Source organism: Erithacus rubecula (assembly GCF_903797595.1).
Source record: "Erithacus rubecula genome assembly, chromosome: 18".
NCBI classification, from domain to species: Eukaryota; Metazoa; Chordata; class Aves; order Passeriformes; family Muscicapidae; genus Erithacus; species Erithacus rubecula.
This window is the reverse complement of record NC_136670.1, coordinates 12,659,564-12,671,124: the sequence shown is the minus strand read 5'-3', so window position 1 is coordinate 12,671,124 and position 11,561 is coordinate 12,659,564. Positions and strand designations below refer to the sequence as shown.

General features: G+C 45.7%; 1 protein-coding gene across 1 annotated transcript; it reads right to left on the bottom strand.

Annotated features, from left to right (window-relative positions):
- Nucleotides 1-2,825: 2,825 nt before the first annotated feature.
- CBLN4 (cerebellin 4 precursor) lies at nt 2,826-7,863 on the bottom strand. The gene is made up of 3 exons (XM_079321697.1): nt 7,488-7,863; nt 5,940-6,056; nt 2,826-3,515 (listed from the first exon to the last, which is right to left on the bottom strand). Exons 1-3 carry the CDS (start codon nt 7,755-7,757, stop codon nt 3,318-3,320), a joined length of 585 nt encoding a protein of 194 aa, XP_079177823.1. The 5' UTR covers nt 7,758-7,863; the 3' UTR covers nt 2,826-3,317.
- Between the last annotated feature and the right edge of the window lie 3,698 nt (nt 7,864-11,561).

The window sequence follows — 11,561 nt, the reverse complement described above, 5'->3', positions numbered from 1 at the left end:
AAAGTTGGTTTTTCCTTTTTATGTAGAGACAAAAGAGATGGCGAAAATTTCAAAGCTACCTTGGTGTCTTTTCAAAAATACTTTTGCCACCGAGTTCTTTTGAACAGGATTTTTTTGGGCTCTGCAGTTTTTTGGCTTGTGCAGCCCAAATTCTTCTCAGCAGAGTATTCAAAGGCAGAGCAGATTTCTGCACTGGATGAACAGAGGTGAGCAGAGAGACCTGGCTCCATCAACAGCATTTACATCTGAGGAGTGAAAGAAAGGAAAGTAGAGAGGGGTTTTGCCCTTTGTTTCACAAAAATTATGGATGAAATATGAATAAACCACATAAAAAGGTAACAATTCTGACCTCATTCATAAATAAATCACTGATAATAAAATAAATCTGTTATTCTCAGAAAGTTACTTCTTTCTTTTGTCCTTACCACAGGTGGCTAAAAAGTTTTCTTGCACAATCAACCTTTTTAGGGTACAAAGTTCCCTTCAAAGTGGGTAAAGGGTGTGGGTATGGATCCTCACCTTGTGCAACCCCAAATCAATTCTGCTGGAATTGCAGAGGATCACAAAGTCAGCTCTCACCTTTACAGTGCAGCCTTGAAGTTCTTTGAAAACAATCAAACCTCTGATCTAAAATCCCCTTTCAAAGGTGAAATGTCTCCTGAGCTGCTGCTTCTCAGCAGGAAAATGCTGTGGCAGGACATGGGAAGGCAGAAGGAAAAGAAATTTTATTTTCCAGCCTGGCTCATCCTCCCTCTTCTGGCAGCAGCCAAGGGGCAGCACAATGAAAACAAGGTGTGTCTAAACCCCACAGCTGGTTTTTATTTCAGTGTTTCAGTGTCACCTCTGAGTGCTCAGCCCCATTTGAGCAACTCCACTTAAACCTTTCCTTTAACCAGCAAAAGAATTGATTGGTAATTCTGTTTCTAGAAGCATTTTCCATCAAAATGTATCCCTTCATTGAATAAATTCCCAGTCTCTCCAGCTCAAGTTTAAATAATGACTCTAAAAAGTCAGAAATGTTTTGCAGAGGGGCAATCAAAGCAATATTGAGACAGCTCAGGATTGCTGCTGGGTGCTAGAGCAGCCTCCAAACATCAAAAGTTCACAAATTAAAGAAGTTGGATACATCTGATCATTCTGAAATTATACTGACACCTTTAATGCCATTTTTCTTCTGTCTCAGTAGCAACATTTCTTTTACATTACAGATAAATCCATGGGCAAGGGGAGATGGCAGATTTTTACCCATTTTATACAAAATAACCAATGCTCCCATCTGAAATAAACTCTTAGGACAAGTAACCTCTTTATAACATCATGCAAACTATGATCTGCAGTTCCAGGCAGTTTAGATACACATATATTTATATACACACATTTGGGGGGTACAGCAGTAACATATTTTGATTGGTCATAACAACTTTTTTAAGATTTTTTCAGCAATGGGAATCGTTCACCTTCTTGCCAGCTCCTTCCACTCCTTCCCCAGCTGCAGTGGTCAGAAAAGGAATAAAATTGTGGGAAAAAAATCCCCTCTGACTTACAGAGAGCACCCAGCAATCCTCCCAGAACAGCCCAAAATATCCTGTGGTGGGTGAGGAAAAGGAGGAATTTGGGCACAAAGTGCCACCAACTCCCTGGTATTTTTATGAGGAGCACCAACCAGCCATTAATTAGATTTTTTGAAATATCAACAGGACACACTGCCAACAAGGGAAGGAATTACAAACAGATCCCCAAAGCAGCAAATCCCAGCCCAAAGTGGCTTTTGGGGAAGATCCCAGGTGCTTCCACCCACAAACATCTTCAAGTACACAGAAATTTTTAATTTAGAACCACATCCTTCATGATATGCAAGGCACAAAGATCCATCAGTTCTGTGTGTTCTGGGCACGAGGGATGAAGGTTTCATCAGCAGCTCATGTGAAAATTATTTTGTTGAATACTCAATCTGGAGTTTGATGCAGATGGCAGAACCTAAAGCAGAGGTTTAATCCAAAATCCTTTGGAATCAATGTGATTCTTAACACTTCAGTGAAACCAGGATTTCTGCCTAAATTTTATTTTAAAATAAAATGCATAGGTTATTTCAGGATCACTCTGATTACCTGCCAGGTAACTCAAGGCAGTTTTTCTGCCTCCTGGGATATTTTCTGTGAATCCCAAAAACTTCCATTTTGCATATAATAATTACATCTAATAAAAAAATAGTATGAAGTGACTCCCCAATTCCAAAGTTCAAAAAAATTCAGCTAACATATGTTAATCTTTATTATGGAACAATGAGATGACAAATAAATAAGTTTATGAATTCACATGGCCTGTACAGAAAGCTGGGAAGCTTTTGTACCAACTTAGGTACCAGTTATTTGAATTTCATATGTGAAATAAGTGATTTAAAATTTTATACACCTGTGGAGTTAAGGCAAAACCAGACAACACCTTTAACACAACAGAAGGGTTGGAAAACACACAGAAACACAAACAAGGGGATCTCATCTCCAGCTGACAGAGTGGTTGTTTCTAAGGAAGGAATCCCTCAGGATCTGAATAAAGCAGTAATTATGAAGTTAATTAAAACTGAAAAAATAAGTGTGAGGTGTCCTGCAGGACAAAGCTGTGTAACACAGCAGTGCCTGAAATCCCACTTTAACCCTGGCTGGTGGTAATCTGCTTTTCCTCTTGGGAATCAGCACGTGGCAAAGAGGAACTTCCATATCCACCAAACCCATCCCAAACCCCTCAGGCTGATGGAGGCTGCACCTGGCTGAGACTGGCTGAAACATGGGTGAACCATCCAACACACAGAGCAGAGCTCAAATCAGTCACTTAGCAATAGGAATTACCTCTAAAACAATGGACAGAGCATGGCAGGGCAGTCCCAGGACAGAAACACAACCAATATATCAATACACAGTTCTTTGGCAGCAACACACAAACTCTTGCTTGAAGTATCAACTCAAACGCTCCTACATCAAAGACTTGGTGCCAGTCTTTGCACAGTTAAAGAAAATCCACTTCTTCCCCAAATCCAGTAAGTCCAGGAAATGAAATTTGAGTAAATCTTGCAGGCTGTAACCTTGAGCATTGATATTTACTGTCTGCTTTAGTCCCAGTCCAAAGGTGTCGTATCTGAGCACACAGAATTCTGTGGAAATTCTGAGTAGTTCAGAGGGGGCCAAAATCCATTAATAGAATCCAAAACCACCCATGAGAAAGCAATAAAGAACCATCACTCCCATGATGACAAAATGATCTTCATGTGACAGAGGCAAGGATGAATCCACACCTGGATGAAGGTCACAGGAAAATTGACTTTACAGGGGGAAGACCAGGAAGCCAGAGAATGTGGAGTACTGCCAGCCACCAACCAGATTTCCCTTCTCCAGCTTCAGGTAAACCTTGTCCTCCTTGTCCAGGTAGAGCAGGACCCCGTTGGTGGCAGCTTCACGGGTGACATCCTTGTCCCCAGCGAAAGCAGAGATCACTGGCTTCCCATTCAGCATCAAATTCACCTGCAAGAGAGCCCCTGAGAAGCTCTAATGAACTGCAAAGCACCAAGAGCTACCCCTGAACGTACCCACAGTGCAAGGGCACAATCTTCAATGATTTATGGGTTGTTTTAAACTAATAATGAGATTTATTTGGTACAAGCACGTGGATGTTCATGGGCTTGACCTGCAGCTTAGTTGGCATCACCTCAGCTAGTATCACTTTGCCTATCTCAAGGATTATTTAGTCACACAGGAGGAAAAAAACCCCAAGTATTTTCAAGAAATTTGGGCACCCAGAGATGTTACATGAGGTGTCAGAAGCACCACAGTGAGCTGGGAGCTTTCACTTCACTGGCAAGAAAATGTGTGTCCCTCTCAACACTGATGGCAGCTCAGATCTGAAGTTTAGAACAGATTTTTAGCTTTATAAACTGACTCTATTTTTTCTCTCAAACACTCCTGCAGACCAGCATAGCCTGTGTTCTGAGAGCAGCATCTCCAAATAAAGATGGGCAGGGTCTGGGGGAATGGGCAGATCCAGGCATTTTTCATTTTCCCCATGGCAAGCTTTCAGCTTTGCTGTTTTCCCCTTCCAAGCAGCTCTAATGCAGTCACAGGGGTGAATTATGGGGTGCTTACCCACATCCACTGTGCTGGCCTTGCATATGGTCCCATTAATTTTAATGGGAGCCACCACAGAATAAATCAGTGCTCAGCAGAAATCAGGGCAGCAGAGGCTGGTATTTATCTGGGATTCACCTATCTGGGAAATCCACTTTATCAGGTGTCTCCAGGGAACCAGCTGCAGCTTAATGAGATGTAATGGCTCTGAAAGATGCTGTGGGGGCAGAGGAGCATCACTGGGGGGAAGCCTGCAGGTGATTTAGTGGGGCTGGATGTGGCTGAGACTCAAACCAGTTTGATCCTCTGCAATGGTTCCTGGTTCTCCTCCCCATTCACCCCACAGAAAAAGGACATCAAGGCTTTGCTCATCACTTGGTTTGGGTTTCTCACTCTTTCTGTTCCATCAGGTCCCCCTGGAACCATTGACAGGAATTAAATCACAGCAGAAGACACAGACAGATTTGCACAGGATGGTGTTACTGTGATTCTTCCAAAACAGAGCCAAGCAAACCCATCCATCACTTCAGAATCTCCTACCATGAAAGGTCTCATGCCATGCCACAGGTTGGAACATTCCCTGCCACGAGCCCCAGAGTCCCAGGTTTGAGCTCCTGGATTGTGAAATGCCAGAGTCTGAGCTGGACTCATAGAACCCAAGGCTTGGCATCTTTCTTGGCAATGGGCATTTTAAATCCACTGCAGTGGCTGACAGAGTTATTCAGCCTCCAGCAGGCAAGAGAGTGAAAAGAACACATTCTGAGCACATTAAACAGATCATAAGCTCATTACAGAGATTTCTGTGAGATCAATGTTTCATTTAAGGCTTTGTCATTGACCCAATTGGAATTAGGATTTTCCACTGTGAACTGAAGGAGAATTTCACCAGGGATGGGATTGTGGCTTTCCCCAGCTCTCTGCCAAATCCACTGTTCCCAGGGGCTTCCCCAGCACCCCAAAGCAGCCACAGAGAAATGTCTGACACTCCTCCTGCAGAACTCCAGCCCAGCTCAGCCTGCCAGGCTCCAAACCACATCCAGGAGCAGGAGGGAGCAGGGAAAAGCACCAGACACTCCAGGGAACCTGGAGCCCCAGATGTTCCTCCAGCCCTGCAGAGCCAGGAGCAGTCACAGCAACTGCTCTGGCAGGGACATTAAGGAATTATTTCCAGGAATTTGCTGTTGGCTCTGCAAGGGGATGTTCAGGAATTTAAAGGTTTTTCCCTCCTGTGTTTAATTAGGCAGCTCTGTTGCTGTTAAGCTACAGAAGGAAGTGCAGAATTACCCCTTTTCTCTAATATATCACACACCTTTTATACATTATATAATTTTTTAAGAAAAAGAAGTTTAAATTACTGTAAAGGTTTCCTAGAAGACATTGCTACAGGGATATAACCATCCTTGAGGGCACAACCAGGTACCTGGCACCAGGAACAAATTGTTCCAAAAATACTCAAATCTTGTAATCAGATCCTGTGTTCCACACAGTGAGTTTAACCTGTAGTAAAACACAACTCCTCAGCAGCATTCAAGTGAAATTCAGAGCTCTATTTACTCTTGGATCATTCATTCTCTCAAATGTTTTATGTCCCCCTAGATATTCATGGCATGGAAGTGAAGTTGTGGTGATTTATCCGAGCTGAGGATCCTGCCTTATTTCTCTTCATTTTTAATGAACTCTACTGCTGGGAAGTCAACACCACAGGTTGCTGTAAACTAAGTTATTTTCCCTTAAAATCCTATTAAATGCTCCCATGCTCAGTCAATATTCTATCCTAAATAAACAATTTAAATAAAGATTTTATAACCACTCTCATCAACATACCTGAATTGTTTGGCTCTGGTAGACTTTAATGACGTGAAAATTGAAGCTGTAAATTCCTTTCCGTGGTGATACAAAGACAGACTCCAAAGTGAAAAAATTGCCCACATTTACAAGGATCTACAAAGAGAAAAATGGAGCATTGGGGATTAGTACAGGTAGTGAGTGGCAAAGAAAAATACTGATTATTAACTTTAGAAACCATTCACCCATGGAAGAATTTTAATCTACAACTAAACTGGTTTATTCATTTTCTCTCGATTACTTTGGAATAATTCATAAAATGGGGATTTAGTTGTATTTATAGGACAAGTTTACAACAAATAAATCAAGATGGGATTATTTCTTACCTTGCTGCTACACCACACCCTCAAGTCCTTTCTTCCATGCATGTTTTTTAAAAGGCATTTTTGTTCAAAATGCCACGACAGCACCAATTCTGGGAGTGGCACGGGCTGAAAAGCAATGGCCAAGCCAACAGTGCCTTCCCAAAGAACCAGGTGTGAGCAAGGAGCCCATGAACAGCATAAACCATTCCCAGCCTGAGTTACTGGAGCAGCAGAACCTGCCTGGGAGCCTCCAGCTCTTCCTATGAGCACTAAGAATAATTTGGGTTTAACTAAACAGAGAGAAGTGGCAGAGGGGAACATCTGGGATGAGTGCATCACTCATGTGCTACACATCCTCTGTCATGAAATTTTGCTCTCTTTGCACCTAATTAGGCTTTATTTTTAATTGATTGTGCCAGGCACAGCCCTCCGTGGAGTTTTAGGGTCATTTTGAGTGCCAGCACCGAGCTGTGTGGCACATCTGGCTCCAGCTGTGACCATGATTTACTGCTCACCACAGCAGGTGTAGGAACAAGAACCATCACTCCCCAGGGCTTCAGACTCTCCCCAGGATGGGAGCTGGGATAAAACAAAGATGACTTTGAACCTGGGGCTTTTGGGAAGAGATTTCCATCATCTCTTCTCCTGCTACAACTTTGCTCTGCAGTGGCACTGAAACAATTGGACTGTTTAGGGTGTTGGCTGAGTAAGGAGAGCAATTCTGCTTCCCTTGCATTGAGAGAAATGCTGACAGATGTTAGCAGTAACAGACATGCAACTTTACAAAACAGGGCTGCCATTGATTTTCTGTTGTTAGCACCTGGACACGGGTGTCAAGAACGTGTTGCATGAATTTATCTGATCACTCAGAATCTATTCACAAAAGTACACAACGACTGTGCTGGCATCCGCAGGTTAATATTGGAGCTGAGCACAGCTGGACCGGGAAACTGGAAAAGTTAAAGCGTTTTCCCTTAGAATTCTCTCTTCTTCCCCCTCTCAGAAGCTGCACAAACGGGCAAAATTCTACAGAGAGATCCCCGTGTCCACAATCGATGTCATCCCAGTGGTGCCCCCCGGGGCAAACGGGGACCCCCTGCAGCCCCCCGGGCTCTGCCCTGCCTTTCCCTGCCCCTCCCAGGGGGATTCCCAGCTTCCAGCCGGGATGGGAGGCAGGCAGCGATCACCTGTTGGCGTGCGGGGACGGATGCCGGCCGCTCACCTGGTCGAAGTAGATGATGCGCGTCTTGTTGCTCATCTCGGAGGGCTCGTGGTTGGTGCTCCTCACCGCCGAGAACGCCACCTTGGAGTTGGCCGCCCGCACGGAGATGCCCAGCGGCGAGGAGGACGAGCCCTTGGCGTCGGGGGCCGGGTTGGAGTCGCACACCACCAGGCACTTGCCCTCCAGCACGATGGGCTCGGTGTCGTTCTGCGCGCTGGCCCCGCGGCCGCCCAGCGCCAGGGCCAGCAGCAGCGGCAGCCGCCAGCCCATGCTCCGCTCCGGCCACCGCGGGGCCCGCCTGCTCCTGCTGCTCCTCTGGCCTTCCGCCACCACTTGCTGCCGTCTTCTTCTTTTTCTGCTTCTTTTTCCCCCCCCCTCTTTTTTTTTTTTTTTTTTTTTTTTTTTTTTTTTCTGTTTATTTCTCTCTCCCGCTCTTTAAAACGCGCCGCGAAAATCTGCCCAGCCAAATCCGCGCTGTCCAGAACGCCCTTTCCTTCCCTCTTTCCACATTAAAAGGCAGATAGGGGAAAAAAAAAAAAAAAAACAACCCCTCAGGTGAGTTATAGCTGAGAGAGAGGAAGGAGAGGCGGCGGAGGAATGAGCCCGTTTGGCGGTGCCATGGGCGCGGGTTGGAGCTGCAGATGCGGGATGCTCGGAGCGGAGAGCGCAGAGTGGGAGCTGCCCCCAGAGCGGCCAGAGCTGCCTCTGACACACGGCAGGAGCTGCGCACTCCCCTGCTCGCTCTCTCTCTCTCTTTCTGTGCCTCTCTTCCCCCACAAATCCCCCCTCCCCGGCAGCTTTGTCACAGCAAACCTGCCCAGTTCTCACCTAGCGGGGGTTCCATCCCCTAAACCCTCCCATCGGCATCGTCTCCTGCTCACACACATCCCCTCCTCCTCCTCCTCCTCCTCCCTGGCAACTTGTGGAGCGGCTGCAAAGCCCGGGGAAAGAGCCCGAGCATCGCAGCATCCCTGGTTTTCAGAGGAGGAGGAGGAGGAGGATGGGAAAGAGCCGCAGCCTCCCTGAAAAGCAGCGCCTGAACCGGAGGCTCCGGGGCACGGAGCTGCTGGGCAGCTGTTTGCAGCTGGAGCTGGGGCAGGGCTCGTGGTGTCGTATCTGAGCATGCAAAACTCTGTGGAAATTCTGAGTAGTTCAGAGGGGGCCAAAATCCATTAATAGAATCCAAAACCACCCATGAGAAAGCAATAAAGAACCATCACTCCCATGATGACAAAATGATCTTCATGTGACAGAGGCAAGGATGAATCCACACCTGGATGAAGGTCACAGGAAAATTGACTTTACAGGGGGAAGACCAGGAAGCCAGAGAATGTGGAGTACTGCCAGCCACCAACCAGATTTCCCTTCTCCAGCTTCAGGTAAACCTTGTCCTCCTGGTCCAGGTAGAGCAGGACCCCGTTGGTGGCAGCTTCACGGGTGACATCCTTGTCCCCAGCGAAAGCAGAGATCACTGGCTTCCCATTCAGCATCAAATTCACCTGCAGGAGGGGGTGCCAGCCTGAGCCCTGCAGGCAGGAGGGAGCAGCTGCCCCAAATCACACCCTGAGATCACTGCAGGGCTGTCCTGCCTGCTCTGTGAGGGTTAACATGGCCAGTGCCACGAGCTTAGGGTGTCGTTTACCAGCTCTGTCTATCATGAATTTATTTTTATGATGTGTGTTGGAGCCATTGGGAGACTGAGCAGGTCCTTACCTTAGTTCTCCTGTGGATTTTGAGATGATTAAAAACATGAGTGGCTCAGTGGTGAATTCTAGACAAGAACTTTCCTGCATCACCTGGTTCCTTGAAATAATCTCATGGTGAAACCTAAACCCACTGGGCTGGAATTTGGCATGGGGACCCTGGAGCAGTGCAGACCATCAACTTTCTCCATGTGCTGCTCCAAGAGACATCAGGGCTATAAATTATACCCATAATCCACAAATCCACACCTAAGGAAGCAGCCTGGAGAGTCCCTACCTCCAAAATCCCTGATCCACACCAGGAAACACCTCCTGCCTTTTTCCTACCCAAACAGAAGGAAGAGAACTCCCAGATTATTTGTAACAATCCTTGTTTGGGTGGCTGAGCTGGGCTTTAATTGCTGAGCAAAATGAGGGAAGTTTGCAGGGGATGCTGTGGGAGAGGTGGGTTGAAAAGTGGAGTTTGCATTTAATTCAAAAGCAACAAGGTTAATGATTGCTCCTATTTTATCTGACAAAGAATTTCTCAGTATTGATCCAGCTCCCTCTAACAGGCATTTTGTGTTTCTTCCTTTGAAGTAAAAATGAGTAAAATAAATAGCAACAGCACACAACAATGGAAATTCAGATTAAGCTCACAGCTTCTTCCCCTTTCTGGACACACACTGTGGAAGCCTCAAACTGCCTCCAGCTGGAAGAATTTTGATGTTTCACAGGAGACTTCCAGCACTGAGGCAGCTTTCTGACAGAGGGAAGAGCCAGAGGGAGAATCAGGATAAAACACCATGTTTGCATTTACATTTCCTTTCACCTCTTGCCTTGTAAACGTGCATTAAATCCGATTTCTGTATCAATATTGCATGATACCTCCCAAATCTCTTTGGAAACAGAAGATCTTGCTGTGTATAATTAGTCATTTGACTCTCAAAAGAGAGGAATAATCTGCCTCACACTTCCTCTCACACCTTTGAGCTTGGTGCTGGTGTCTGGAGATTTACAGAGCTTTTCCAGCCCCTGGGTATCAGATTCCTCCTTCCTCTCCTTGCCTTTCTTCCTCAGTTTAATTCCATTTCCCTTCTGCCAGGCTGGATTTTGTTTGCTGGGGTTTTGTTTTGCAGGGGGCTGAGCACCCCCAGCCCCTCTGGGATCTCCCCCCCTAAACAGGAGCTGTGGGATGGGGGGGAGCAGGGGGGCTCCATCCCATAATAGTGGTGGCAATCCCCACCTGTGCTCCTGCTCAGGCTTTTCCCTGGATTCCCTCCAGGCTGGAATTGCAGTTCCTGGGCTGGCTGCTGTCCCCACCTGGCTCCTGGCCCAAGGCTCTCTGTGCTCAAACTCTGTTGGCCAAAGCCAGGACAAATGAGCCTGATGGTTCTTAAAAAACAGCTTGCAAATGTTTTATAAAGTAAATTCCACTTCATTTACCTGAGCATAAATTGTAAACAGATCCTGCAGGAATATAATAAAATCTTCAGCTGTGCATGTGGCTGCAATGAATAGAAGTTTTGGTTTTTATTTCACACTGGTGCAGACTCAAGCCTAATTTCCCTGCTTTCTTTTAATCCAACCCCCAATTTCCCTTATTTTTTAACTAAGCTTTTTCTCTAGTTTGCCTCTTTTAATGTACCTCCTCACAATCCATCCCATCTTCAAGAATTTTTTAACTTTCTGCAGCAGCCAAACAAAGAAAACAATTGAAAAACAAGTTCCTACCAATATTTTTTTGTGCTGCTTTAGTTTCCCTGACACTGCTGTGATAAATCTGTGTTTTGATGGCCTCCTCAGGAAAGAGAATTTCCAAACTCCCTGCGAATTTTAGAGGTGATTAAGGAAATGAGTCAACAGGGTGCCTGCATGTGTGAAGGTGAAAGTGCTCAGATCTGCTGACAGCTCTGGCATTTGAGGTCTTTATTCAGCATTTCTGCAGCAGCCAGACCTTCTCTTCCCCCAGAGTTGAGCACCTGCACCAGGTGAAAACTTTGCAATTCCCCCAGGCAGGTGCTGCCAGTCCTTCCAGCAGCATTCACTCCTTGATGGATGTCTGGAAATATTCCAGTTTTTGTGTTTCTCAAGGCTTAGTCTGGGTTTACATCCGTGTAAAAGTGAGAGCAAGATGTGACCCTGGAATTCTTCTTGCTCCTTCCAAGACCTCAGGTAGGAGTCAGTTGTTTGCAACATCAATGGGGCAGCAAATATCATTAATCTTCACTAAACTACCCACAAATAGCTTGATATTTCTTGTATTTGTGTTTATTCAAAACATTTCCAGGAAATATTTCCATGTTTAACCCTCCTTTCAAAACAGGGGTTAGGTGGATTAAGACCATAAAATCAAGTGAACACATTAACTGCTTTTAGAGCAGGTATTTGC